The 14,071-nt window shown below is 42.0% G+C and overlaps 1 protein-coding gene across 2 annotated transcripts; it reads right to left on the bottom strand.

Annotated features, from left to right (window-relative positions):
* Nucleotides 1-1,569: 1,569 nt before the first annotated feature.
* On the bottom strand, nt 1,570-4,958 carry MISFA (mitochondrial sheath formation associated). 2 transcript variants are annotated; one of them, XR_013156850.1, is made up of 4 exons: nt 4,693-4,957; nt 4,135-4,248; nt 2,364-2,401; nt 1,570-1,687 (listed from the first exon to the last, which is right to left on the bottom strand). XR_013156850.1 is itself a non-coding variant. In XM_077114190.1 (4 exons), the coding sequence occupies exons 1-2, from the start codon at nt 4,759-4,761 to the stop codon at nt 4,153-4,155; spliced, it is 165 nt and encodes a 54-aa protein (XP_076970305.1). In that variant the 5' UTR covers nt 4,762-4,958; the 3' UTR covers nt 1,570-1,687; nt 2,364-2,401; nt 4,151-4,152. The 2 variants fall into 2 exon arrangements, 1 of the variants encoding a protein (XP_076970305.1); XM_077114190.1 differs by having other exon boundaries at nt 4,151-4,248; nt 4,693-4,958.
* Between the last annotated feature and the right edge of the window lie 9,113 nt (nt 4,959-14,071).

The raw sequence follows: 14,071 nt of genomic DNA, 5'->3' as shown, positions 1-14,071 counted from the left end.
TGCCTAGGGCAGTTGCAGCCTGAAAAGTCCTGCCACTGTATCCAGAGGCCGTCCACCCTTTGTAGATACACAGCCACAAAAACCTCTGTTTCCTCCCCCCCCACCTTTTCCTGTCAGTCCTGCCCCCTTGGCACTGGGGCAAAAATGAGCAACCTCTGCTTTGATCAGGTTCACCTAAGCTGGGGGCCTATTTTTAGTAGTCAGAATTTGTTAATTAGTTCCACAATTGGCGTTTGATTGTGCCCAGTCCCTGCTGCTGGTAAAGTCCTTTCCTTTCCCCTCTGGGAAGCGGCCTGTGGGGGAGGGGTGCCGGCCGCCGTGGCTTTGGGAACTCATGGTTCTTGGGGGTGCTCCCAACCGGTCCAGCTGGTCCAGACTGGGGTACGCTGTGTGTCTGGTCACTATCGTGGCTCTGGGAGCTGTTCTGCACTGTTTCTGGTTATTTAGTAGTTGTTCTGGAGGATGAACTAAAATGCGCACGTTGTTAAGCTGCCATCTTGACCCCAAAGTCAAGTGAACTACTCTTGAACAACAGACCTATTAGTCATCTGCAGGTGGCCACAGAATGAGAAGTTTCATATAATTAAATGTATTTGCTGCTGTTTATTTTTTTCTTTTTTTGGGTCTGAAAGCTCCAAGCCTTCTTTAGGGTACAGCTTCTGCCTCTTAGGAAGATCCTAGGGTTATTGCATGGGTCTTATACCTAGATTGCCATACTAGATCTCATAAATTTCTTTATACTGAGGGCTGAGCAGCTAGCTTTTGTTTCTACATATACTTCTGGTATTAACAGTAGTCACTGCTGAAAAAATTATAATCAGACAAACTTCTTGGTTATTCAGGTGAGGGATACACTGAGCTATGAGGCAGCAACATATTTTGAGATCTCACAGTCTTCTTTGCTTGAAAAGAATGCAAATAACCATTGTACCTTGGGTTGCCAAGTGAAGAGTAAAATCTAGGATTTCTACTTTGCATGCTTTTATGTGCAAAGTAGAAATCCTGGATTTTACTCTTCACTTGGCAACCCAAGGAACAACGGTTGGCAAGATACTTATTAGTCCTCTCAATATCATTTTTATCATTTGTAATATGAGGCCAGTACCCAGTTCAGAAGATTAAGGTAAGGATTAAAATGATGTGTACTTGAGGTATGTAGCACCCAATACTAAAATGAGGTCCTTTCTCCACATGGTATAAGCTTTGGGTAACAGTTGTGAAGAGACCAGTAAGAAATACCCTCAAAGAAGAGGCTTAAAGGTGATGCAATCTCTAGCCTTTCTGTAATGTTTTTTTATTTTTCTTGCACATCTGGACCTTGAACCCAGGAGAAAGGCATTACTTGGGAAACAGATCTAGGGTTTTATAGAATTTCTGTCCTTAAGGACACGGAACAGGGAAGGATTTGAATCAAGTGTCTTAATCTTATGTCAGTCTTAGGGACTATGAAACAGAGGACCAAATCATCTCCCATCTACCTTGACTAATCTCCCCACCATATCTCTCTCTTACGAGCTAACAGAATATTGAGTCTTACTACATCTTAAAAAGTACAGAAACAACATAAAATATGACTAATGTGCAATTGCTTTATACGAGACCAACAACAGGAACTGTATAGCTGATCATGTTAGCTTCAGAGCTGCATTACTTCACCAGGATCATCTTTGCTTGTTTCCACTGGATTCTAGGGGGGGGAAAAATATGTCAGGTGGATCTTGCCTGGTGGTTGCTAGGATACGGGGCTGAGGCAATTGCTCTCTTTGTCAAGAGCAGACTGTTTCCAATTCTGTCTCACCTACCCAACTGTTGTGATCTTAGCTGCCAGAGGGACATAGCACAGTGGGAGCTGGTAAGAGGTGAGGAAAAGACAAATGTTCCAAGGTTTAACAGAAGAGAGGATCGATCATCTGCCAGCAGAAACCTTTTACAGACCAGTGTTTGCTTGATGAGAGAAAGTTAAGTTGGGATGCTGGTATAGACTGATTTAGGAAGTGGTACCAACCGCTGAGTATACAAGATGTCCCATTAGCATGACAGAGTAGGTCACTTGTGTCAGATGACTTTGATTCTGGGCCTAGATACCCTTCCTCCACCTCCAATTTATTAAAAAGAAACTGAAGATCTTAATGAAGAGTAAATGTGTGTACAAGATCACATGAGGCAAAATATGAACTCTTCTCAACTCTAAGGAGATAATGAATAATAGAAGTAGATAAGCTACAATAACTTTTTTTTTTAAATAAGGAAAAGAAAATTTGTTTTAAAGTTACCGGAGTGGGATTTTCATGCTTAGTTCATTTGTTTATCTGGGGAATGCATTTCAAAGTAGGAACAGAGAACAAAGTTGAAGATATACTTACCCCTCCTGGGGGATACTTATATCCCTTCCACATCGTTCCTGCAATGAGAACCATCCATAAGACAACAATCATGGTGGCACTTCTTTCTTAGCTGGTGGAATGTGCAGGGCAAATGTGTAGTTCTGGAAGGGGTGGTGTTCTAGTCCCTGAGTCCTCGGAACAGGGTTGTTTTCATTAGAGACAGGATGGTCAGCATGACAGCTCCTGGCTGAGCAGCTTCATGGTCTCGTTTGAACTAAAATGGCTCCCCATGGCCATTTTGGGGGCTGAGCTTAAACACCAATTGTGACATCAACCCATGACCAGGGACCCAGCCAGAGTAGGGAGCTATAGGATGGTGCCCAGAATACCAGGTAGGGTAGGTTTAAAGAGCGCTTATCAGAAGGACCGTATTCTCTGGTGATTCTATGTGGTTCGGATCTAACTTGCATTATACATTTATTAATTCATAACCTGCCAAAATGTTTGACTATTTTCTTTGTGCAACCACAGGCACAAAACATTGCTACACAAAAAACAAACAAATAAACAAAAAAAAGCTGCTAATTGGGAGGATAGACTGGCTACTATGTTATGACCAAATACTCTGCTATTGGTAAGCTGTTCAAAGAGGGAAAATTTTGCCTTTTGTGAAATGGTAGTTAAACCCTCACCATGCAATAGTCTTCATAACTTTCCTCAGAAGGGAACAGAAGAACATGGGCTGTTTGTTATGCTTATTTCACAGCTGGAAAAACTGAAGCATAGAACATTAAGTGGTTTGGCCAGGATTACACAGTGTGGTAGTGCCTCAGCTAAACAAGTGCCCATTCACATTCCCCATTTCACAGAGTTCCAAGTGCCATGAGCCAATGCTCTCATGGAAATTCTGGAGCAGATGGAGAAAAAATGACCAACCATTATGCCCTGCTCTGGGTATACCTGGAGCTGGGGCTTGGTATCCCTATCTTTAGAGTAACTTCCAAAAAACATTCTGCTCCTGTAATTTGTGTATTATCAAGATTCTCAGAGTTAAGACAACAGGAACAGTTCTGAACAGGTCTGAATGAAGTGGGATGGAATGTGAGGCAGCCAGGAAATGATTTGCTAAAAGGAACACTGGCACTAATGTTTTCTGTAGGCAGCATGGTTTAATGGAATGAGTGTGAGATGCTATTAAGTCCAGAGAGCTGTGCTTGCATCTCAGCTTCACCAATGGGTGTGTGACCTTGGATAAATAGTTGAGGTCACTGTCACCTGTTAATCTTTATCAACTGGTTCATTATTTTGTTAAGTGGTTAAATTAGCATTTTCTAAATGCTAATCATCAAGCATGCTTCACATGAATTCCCAAATGTAATCCTCACAAAAATAGCAAGGTACTGAGATATTTCCTATTTCACAGAAGAAACTGAGGTTCAACGAGATTAAACTTGCTCAGAATTACAAAGCTTGAAAGTTGCAAAGTTAAGACCTGAACTTAAGTTAACATGAACTCCAGCTATGAGATCTGTCAAAATAGCACTAACAATGCTAGTCCAATTTATTATAGAGTTTTTGGGGAACAAATTAATAGATGGGAAAGTTTTTGAAAAGGAGAAAACAAAAAGCATAACCACACATCTTTGAATCTTGTCCTGCTGTCCTCAGAATCCAAATCCTCTTTCCCCCAGATACCTCAAATCATTTCCACTTCCACAATTTATTGTATTTTTCAGAGGAATATGAACTCTCCACTGAGATTACAGAGTGCTACCAAATTCTGGAAATAGAGGAGTCCAGCCCAACAGACCTGACCAGCCACTCACAGCTACAGATCTTCATCCAAAGCCCAGCTTGCCCGGCTTCTCAGATGTGCCTTGCTCTCCTGAACAGGCCACCTCTCTTTCCACTTCAGTGCTGGAGGCTGAGTCAGAAAGAAAATTAAGGGCAGAGGTGGCTCTACTTATTGGTTCAGTATTCCTTCTATTGGAAGGGCTTCGGAAAGGTCCCACCAATCCCTACATTCCCCTTTCCTACCAGCAACCACTATTTTATCTACCGGCACTGAAATTCCTCCATTTGGGTAGTAGAGAAAACATAAGTCAGCTGCTGTCTCCAGCAGACCCCTTATAAATTCTATAATGCCTTGAAACAAGTGAAGTTGTATATTCATAGGAAAAAAAGACTTAAAAGAAGGAGGTTCCAGTGGGATAGAAAGTAGCTTGAGAAACTTTGTTCCCACCATATCTTGACTTCTAATTGGTGGTAAGACCTCAGCTATTTTTCCCATTTGGTCAGAAACACCAGCTTGGAGTGTGAGCCAGAGTCAGGACTGACTATCAGGGATTTACATGCAGTCACTACTTACCATGACCTCTGGAAATGTACCCATGTAACATGCTAGTCCAACAAAAAGCATCCAAGCAAGCACGATCATGACCAAAAATAAAAGAATTTCTAAGACACAAGTGCACAGTGAGAGACTATTCACCAAGATCTTGGCAAAAATGTGTGTTCATGAAACCCTCAGTTGGTGGAGGACTTGCACGTCAGTTCTAATCCTTGCTCCAAAGGATGTGAAACTCACTAGTGGAGAAGGTGGACTCTAGCAGGGCATTGTGACATCACAGGCCACATGGCTCAGCCTCACAACAATGTCAGAGATATTCCTCCCAGACGAGTAGCTGAACCAACTAAGTTCTTTGCATTGTCTCCCAACAACACTATGAATTAGGTACTACCATTAGCTCCATTTTGCTAATGAGAAAACAGGCTTGGAGAGCCAAGTGTGCACTAAGTCACACAGCTGATGCTCCAGATCAAAGGCGGGGACTCAGGACCCAGCTGCCTGTCAGGATGTAGGGCTCTTTAAAGAGAAAAGGATTTAGAAAGGTGTGTTCTTAGATCTTTGACAGCTGTGAATGAAAAATTGAATTTCAGAGAAATAAGACAACTCTCTATTTCTGTCCCTGTGGCCCCTTCTCTCCTATCTCAAGGGCCTTCACATCACCATTTTATACCTTCATTTTTCAATGCCTTTGGTCAATTCCTCTACACTGGTTGTCTTTCCTTGGCCTTCAAGATACTTCAAAAGTATCTCTCTCTCCTCACAAAGACCTCCAACTGATGCTATGGCTTCCTCCCCTATTGCCCCATTTCTTATCCCCCTTTCATCACCAAACCTCCCAAATAAGTGGTGCATATGCAAAGCTTTTCTTTCTAGTCTACACTTGTCTTCTATGCTTCCCATTCTGACTTCTGTTCCCACCCTTCCACCATTTTTAGATGCACTTTTAGGGGTCACCAAAGATCTTTTTGTGAAGTCTAATGATCTCATCTCATTCTCGCTGACCTCTCTGCAATGACAAGGTAGACTCCTCCTTCTACCAGGGTTCTTTCTTCATATACATCTCCCTATTATTTTTCTAGTGCCTTTATTTTCATTATTTTAAAATTACAAAAACAATGGGTGTTCATTGTAACATGTGAAACCATCTGTGCTGGTCTGAAAATATTATGTACCTCAGAAAAGCCATGCTTTAATCCTAATTCAATCTTGTGGAGACAGTGGGTTTTTTTTAATACTGATTGAATAATATATATTGGAAACCTTTGATTAGATAATCTCCACAGAGATATGGCACACCCAATTGTGGGTGTGGCCTTTGATAAAATGGAGATGTGACTTCACCCATTCCAGGTGGGTCTTGATAGCCTACTGGAATCCTTTATAAGAGGAAACATTTTGGAGAGAGTCAGAAACCTCATAAATGATAGCTGACAAAAACTGCAGAGCAGAGCTGACACAGATGCTAAGACTTACATTATGGAGATAAGGATGTTTGGAGATGCTTGGAACACAGCAGATGTTGCCATGAGATGTTAAGCCAGAACCTGGAGAGAGCTAAGGGAAGTCAAGAGATGAAAGCCAGGCCTGGAGAAGCAAAGCAAGGAACCCCCACAGGAACAGAGACTGAAAGCAACAGAGTCCAGGAGCAAGGGACCAGCAGATGCCAGCCATGTGACTTCCCAGCTGACAGAGGTGTTCTAGATCGATGGGCCTTTCTCGAGTGATGGTAACCTCTTGCTGGTGTCTTGCATTAAATATCTTTTCCCAACCTTTCACTTTCAACCTATGTTTATCTTTGGGTCTAAGATGTGTTTCCTGTAGACAGCATATAGAAGGATCCTGTTTTTTAATCCATTCTGCCAGTCTATGTCTTTTGATTGGGGAATTCAGTCCATTAATATTTAGTGTTATTACTGTTTGGGTAATACTTTCCTCTACCATTTTGCCTTTTGTATTATATATATCATATCTGATTTTCCTTCTTTCTACACTCTTCTCCGTACCTCTCTCTTCTGTCTTTTCGTATCTGACTCTAGTGCTCCCTTTAGTATTTCTTGCAGAGCTGGTCTCTTGGTCACAAATTCTCTCAGTGACTTTTTGTCTGAAAATGTTTTAATTTCTCCCTCATTTTTGAAGGACAATTTTTCTGGATATAGAAGTCTTGGTTGGCAGTTTTTCTCTTTTAGTAATTGTGTTAGTTAGATTCAGTTGTCAACTTGGCCAGGTGAGCATACCTAGTCTTGTTGCTGCAGACATAAGCCAGCGGTACATGAACCTCATCTGTTGCCAATTACATCTGCAGTCAGCTAGGAGGCGTGTCTGCTGCAATGAGTGACGTTTGACTTAATTGGCTGGTGCTTAAATGAGAGAACACAATGTAGCACAGCCTAAAGCAGCTCGGCATTCCTCATCTCAGCATTTGCAGCTCAGCCCAGGCCTTTGGAGATGCAGAAAGAAGTCACCCCAGGGAAAGTTGTTGGAACCCAGGAGCCTGGAGAGAAGACCAGCAGAGACCATCCTGTGCCTTCCACGTAAGAAAGAACCTAGTGGAAAGTTGGCTGCCTTTCCTCTGAAGAACCAACAAAATAAATCCCCTTTTATTAAAAGCCAATCCGTCTCTGGTGTGTTGCATTCTGGCAGCTAGCAAACTAGAACAGTAATTTAAATATATCATCCCACTGTCTTCTTGCTTCCATGGTTTCTGCTGAGAAATCTACACATAGTCTTATTGGGTTTCCCTTGTATGTGATGGATTGTTTTTCTCTTGCTGCTTTCAAGATCCTCTCTTTCTCCTTGACCTCTGACAATCTAACTAGTAAGTGTCTTGGAGAACGCCTATTTGGATCTATTCTCTTTGGGGTGTGCTGCACTTCTTGGATCTGTAATTTTAGGTCTTTCATAAGAGTTGGGAAATTTTCAGTGATAATTTCTTCCATTAGTTTTTCTCCTCCTTTTCCCTTCTCTTCTCCTTCTGAGACACTCACAACACGTATATTTGTGCGCTTCATATTATCATTCAATTCCCTGAGCCCCTGCTCAAATTTTCCCATTCTTTTCCCTATAGTTTCTGTTTCTTTTTGGATTTCAGATGTTCCATCCTCCAGTTCACTAATTCTAACCTCTGTCTCTTGAAATCTACCATTGTAGGTTTCCATTGTTTTTTCATCTCTTCTACTGTATCTTTCATTCCCATAAGTTCTGTGATTTATTTTTTCACACTTTCCATTTCTTCTTTTTGTTCATCCCATGCCTTCTTCATGTCCTCCCTCAATTTATTGATTTGGTTTTTGAAGAGGTTTTCCATTTCTGTTCGTATATTCAGAATTAGTTGTCTCAGCTCCTGTATCTCATTTGAGCTATTGGTTTGTTCCTTTGACTGGGCCATATCTTCAATTTTCCTGGTGTGATTTGCTATTTTTTGCTGGCGTCTGGGCATTTAATCAGATTTCCCTGAGTGTGGGACTCAGCAGGTTGAAAGACTTTCCTGTGAAGTCTCTGGGCTCTGTTTTTCTTATCCTGCCCAGTATGTGGTGCTTGTCTGTCTGCGGGTCCCACCAGCAAAAGATGTTATAGCTTCTTTAACTTTGGAAGACTCTCGCTGCTGGGTGTGTGGTAGAGACAGAGGAAAGGTTGTAGGTTGGTTTTAATGGCTTCAAATTGTGAAGTCCTGGGATCTGAATTCCTTGAGAGAGGGATTCCACCTGAGTTGTGTTTCACCCCTCCCATGGGGAAGGTTCAGGTGGTAGAGAGCCCTGAAAGCAGCCTGTTTCTGTGTTCGGGGCAGTTGCAACCTGTGTAATCCCAGCGCTGAGCCCAGAGGCAACCAAGCCTCCGTAGAAACAGCCGCAGAAGGCTCTGTTTTGCCCCCTTTCCTCTTTTTCAGTTAGTCCAATAGGCAACTTCCACCTTGATCAGTTTCGCCTGAGCTGAGGGCCTATTTTTAGTAGTCAGAAGTTGTTCATTAATGCCACTATTGGTGTTAGGTTGGGCTCAGTCTCTACTACTGTTGGGGACTCTTTCCTTTCCCTCTGGGAAGTTGCCTGTGGGGGAGGGGCGTCAGCCACCGCAGCTTGGGGAACTGCTGATCCGAGGCTCCCAGCCAGCCCGGGAAGCCGCGTATGTGAGAGGGGCTCTGGTCGCCAGCCGCCACGGCTTGGGGAATCACTGATCCGAGGCTCCCAGCCAGCCTGGGATGCCGCGTGTGGGAGGGGCGCCGGTCGCCGGCCGCCACAGCTTGGGGAACCGCTGATCGGAGGCTCCCAGCCGGCCCAGGAAGCCGTGTGTGTGGGAGGGGCGCCGGTCGCTGGCCGCCGCAGCTTGGGGAACCACTGATCCGAGGCTCCCAGCCGGCCTGGGAAGGAGGGAGGGAGGGACTCCGGCAGCCAGCCGCTGCAGCCCGGGGAAGCGCGCGCCGCTCGGGGACCTCACCGCAGTGGAGTCTCTTAGCCGGTCCAGCTGTTCCAGACTGGGGTACACTGTGTGTCTGGTTTCTGTCGTGGCTCCGGGAGCTGTTCTGTACTGTTTCTAGTTATTTAGTAGTTGTTCTGGAGGAGGAACTAAGACGCGTGCACCTTACTAAGCTGCCATCTTCTCCGGAAGTCTTGCTGGTGTCTTGATTTGGAAACTTTCACTTTCTAAATCTACAAACTTGTAACTTATTATATTCACCTTTTAAAAGCTATTCCAGTTCTGGTGTAGCACATTCTGGCAGCTTCCAAACTATCTCTGAACACCTTTCAAAGACACATAAAGAAAAAACTTAATACTTTAATTCCCATCTCCATGATGTACCAATGTTACCAGCCTGGCATGGATCTTTCTGCCAAAGACTTCTCCATGCACTTGAAACATCAGTACATATATAATGCAGTGTTTTGGTTTGCTAAAGCTGCCAGAATGCAATATACCAGAAATGGGCTGACTTTTTCAATGGGGATTTATTAAGTAACAAATCTACAGTTCTAATACCATGAAAATGTCCAAATTAAGATATTAAGAGTAAGATACCTTCTCTGAGGAAAGGCTGCTGGCATCTAGGGTTCCTCTGTCATATGGGAAGCCACTATGGTGGTGTCTGTTGGCCCTTCTCTCCTGGTTTTGGTTTCAATGACTGTCTTCTCCTCGGGTGTTTTCTAAGCTCTATCTCTCCAAGAGCTCTCTTAAAGGACTCTAGCAAAAGGATTAAGATCCTCCTTGAATTGAGTGGGTCATGTTTCCATGGAAACAACCTAATCATGTGGTCCCACCCACAACAGTTCTGCCCCTAAAAGAATGGATTAAAAGAACACTGTCTTTTCTGGGGTTACATAATAGAATCAAACCAGCCCATGGTGTATACAGTTTTTGTCAGTATTGCTTTATTTAATGTGATTATACTACAAATGCTACTGTGCAATTTTGTTTCCCCTATAAGAATTCATCACAGACGACTCCCAGGATCAAGTTTTAAAGAAATCTAATACATTTCTTTTTTGTTTTTAGTAACTTTCATTGAGGCACAATTTATGTACAATAAAATTCACTCGTTTTTAGTGTGCACAGTTTAATACATTTGAAGAATGTGTAGTCTTTGTAACTACCACCATGATCAGGACAGATATAATTTTGATCACCTTAAAAAGCTCCCTTGTACCTCTTTGCAGTCAATCAACGCCTTGGGCCTGGAAACCCTTGGGCCTGGAAACGACTAATCTAGTTTCTGACAATACAGTTTTGTATTTTCTAGAACTTCTTATGAATGGAGTCATAAGCTTCCTTCACTGGCTTCCATCACTTAGCATAATGCTTTTGAGCTTCATCCATGTTGTTGCACAGTAGTTCATTCTGTTTTGAGTAGTATTCCATTGTACAAATGTGGCAGTTTATCAGTTTCTCTGCCAAAGAATATGTAGGCTGTTTCTATTTTTGGATTACTATGAATAAAATCACTATAAATATTTGTGTATAGTTTTTTTTGCATGAACATAGGTTTTAATTTCTCAGGGTTAATATCCAGCAGGAACGAAGACTGCTGGGTCATATGATAATTGCGTGTTTTAAAAAATCACTAGTTTTCAGCAATTTGATATTGATGTGCCTTTGTATAGTTTTCTGCATGTTTCTTCTACCTGATGTCTTATGTGCTTCTTAGATCTGTGGGTTTATGCTTGTGATAGTTAGATTCTGGTGCCAACTTGGCCAACTGATGATGCTCAGTTGTCTGGCCAGGCAAGTACTTGCCTGACCATTGCTGCAAAGATATTTTGTGGCTGGTTGAGAAACCAGAAGGCTGGTGTATTAAATCATCAATCAGTTGATTGCAGCTGTGGCCGATTACATCTGTGATCAGCTAAAGGTGCATCTAAATGAGATAATCCAATCAGTTGGGGACCTTTAAGGAAGAAGAAAGATTTTTTCACTGTTTCTTCAGCCAACAAGCTTCACCTGTGGAGTTCATCTAGAAACTTCATCTGAGTGGCCAGCTTCACAGTCTGCCCTATGGATATGGGACTTTTCCATTCTCATGGTTGCATGAGACTCCTTTATAAATCTCATATTTGCAAATATCTCCTGTTGGATCTATTTCTCTAGAGAACTCACTCTGACTAATACAATGCTTTTCATCCAATTGGAAAAATGCTTGTTCATTTTTCAAGTGTTTTTTCTGTCCTTTCCCTTCTGTGACCTCCATTACATGTATATTAGATCAGTCGATAATGTCTCACAGCTCACTGGGGCTCTGTTCATTTTGGATACTTTATACTGCTATGTCTTCAGCTCACTAATCTTTTCTCCTACAGTATCTAATTTTCTATTAATCCCATGCAATGCATTTTTCATTTCTAAAAATTTGATTTGTGTCTTTTTATTGTTTTGATTTTTCTCATCATAAGGTTCAGGTTTCTTTTAAACTTTTGAGCGTATTTATAAGATTTGTAATAAGGATTTTAAGAACCATGTCTGTAAACCCATCATCTCTGTGATTTCTGGGTTCTACTGATGATTTTACTCTTTGTTGTGTGTGTCATATTTTCCTGCTTCTTTAAATGCCTAGGATCTTTTTGTAATTCTTTTTTTTTCGGGGGAGGGGGGTTGGGTATATGGTCCGGGAATTGAACCTGGGTCTTCCGTGTGGAAGGCGAGCATTCTTCCACTGATGCCTAGGACCTTTGGATTGGATGCTGGACACAGTGAAATTTACAGTGTTGAGTGCTGAATTTTGTTGCATTCTTTTAAAAAATGTTGGATTTTGTTTGGGATGCAGTTAAGTTTCTTGAGAGTAGTTTCATTCTTCTGAGGCTTTTTAAAGCTTTGTTCTTGTGTGCCAAGAACAGTCTTTACTCCAAGGTTAATTTATGCCCACTACTGAGCCATAATTCTTCTGAGTATTCTCTCTGAGAGCTACTGTGCAGGTTTGAACCTGTTGTAGACCCCAGAAAAGCTAAGTTTTTAAATCCTCATTCAATTTTGCTGGGTGGGAGCTTTTTGATTGTTTCCATGGAGATATGACCCACCAAATTGTGGGCGGTAACTTTTGATTAACCAAATTGTGGGCGGTAACTTTTGATTAGATGGTTTCCATGGAGATGTATCTCTACCCATTCAAGGTGGGATATACTTGCTGGAGCCCTTTAAGAGGGAATCATTTTGGAAAAAGCTTTACAGCCCTCTCAGCCAGAGACCTTTGGAGATGAAGAAGGAAAATGCTCCCGGGGGAGCTTTATGAAACAAGAAGCCTGGAGAGAAAGCTAGTTGATGTCGCCATGTTCGTCATGTGCCTTTTCAGTTGAGAGGGAAGCCTTGAACATCATCAGCCTTCCTGAACCAAGGTATCTTTCCCTGGATTGGATATTTCTATAGCCTTGCTTTAATTTGAACATTTTTACAGCCTTAGAACACATAAACTTGCAACTTAATAAATTCCCCTTTTTAAAAGCTGTTCCATTTCTGGAACATTGCATTCCAGCAGCTTGGAAGCCAGAACCTATTATATTAGAGCTATCCAATCTAGAATTTTCCATAATTGCCTGTCCTTTGTGAGCTCCAAATTGTTTGGCCTACTGCTTTTGGGTGTTCTTTCCCCAGGCTTCATGGAGTTTTATCCTACATATATGTAGCCAAAGACTCATGAGGGCTCCTATGGAGATCTTTAAAGTTCTTTCTCTGTCAACTTCCCTCTTCTCTGTACTCTGTCCTACAAAATTCCTGCTGCTTTCATCCCCTTTGTACACATCTTTCTCTTGAACTCAGAGCATGACTCATGCTAGTTTGGTAACCCCTCCCTGTGCTGCAATCTGAAAACTGCCTCAAGGCAGTAGACTGGGCCATTGTAAGGTTCATCTCATTTGTTTCTCTTCTCTCAAAGATCAATCTTGTTTTGCCTTTTTGTCCAAAATCTGAAAGCAATTGTTTCATATATTTTGTTCAGTTTTCTCTTTCTTATGGTGAGAAAGCAATTCGTATTGCAGTTTATCTTTCATGGTTAGAAGCAGAAATCTAATTTACTCTTTTTAAATTTCTGCATAATACTCTACAGTACATTTACTCTTTCCCCTAATGATGGATGTTATCAGTCAAAGTCCAGTCAGTACACAGAAACCAACAGTAATTGGAATAGGGAAAATTTAGTAAAGAGAACTATTGACTAGGAACAAAAGAGTAACTATAAAAGAAGTAAAGAGAGCTCTAAAGAACATAGGAATAGGGAACAGCCATTACCTCTATGGCTGAGGCAGAACACTCAGGGAAGGAACAAATTTGGAAGAACCCCCTTCCCTTCAGGGATATGAGGTTGTAGCCATGGCCAACCAGATCCAATGAAGTCCAATGAGCTGCTGCAGGGCAGGCCATGCCTGTTAAGTAGGGAACCACTCTCTGAGGTGCTGGCGTAATCTGCTGGGCAGCCTCCAAAGGTGGTTCTGTGAAGTTTACCTATCTCTGCTCAGAATCCACACTCTGGGAGTGTGCTATTAGAATGTATCAGTAAGCTGCCCTCTGGGGAACTGGAGGAACTTACTGGCAAACTATCAGTGGGGATGCCACAGGTTTCATCGGGAAACAGCCTATACTGTTTCATTGGGAAACAGTCTATAGAGTGCCACTGTAACTCAACAGGAATGAGTGCCATTGGTTATCCCCTAGGTATGCCATTGGCAGCCTCATAGTAGAACAGAAGCACATCAGAATTAAGAAGAGAAGACTCTCTTCACGCAGTATTTTCCAGTGTTCTCTACTGATGAAACTAAATATTGTGTCAGCTAGCAAGGGAGAAATGCTTACAGAGTCCAGCTCCCTTGCTATAGAACAATCAATGAATGGTAGATTTGGAGTTGAAAAGCAATACATTAAAACTAGCACAATGAGCATTTAGAATTTTCCAATTTTTTCTGTAATTATTAAAAACAGAATTTCTTAGATA

The sequence above is a fragment of the Tamandua tetradactyla genome, chromosome 8 (genome assembly GCF_023851605.1).
Source record: "Tamandua tetradactyla isolate mTamTet1 chromosome 8, mTamTet1.pri, whole genome shotgun sequence".
NCBI classification, from domain to species: Eukaryota; Metazoa; Chordata; class Mammalia; order Pilosa; family Myrmecophagidae; genus Tamandua; species Tamandua tetradactyla.
The sequence above is the reverse complement of the archived record's forward strand: the minus strand, read 5'-3'. Positions and strand labels throughout refer to the sequence as shown.

Bases quoted from the DNA above. Each gene is read 5' to 3' on its own strand.
- MISFA (XM_077114190.1), bottom strand. From the start codon at position 4,761: ATGATCGTGCTTGCTTGGATGCTTTTTGTTGGACTAGCATGTTACATG. The intron at 4,249-4,692 runs GTAAGTAGTGAC...TTTCTGACTCAG, and splicing joins GTACATTTCCAGAGGTCATG to CCTCCAGCACTGAAGTGGAA.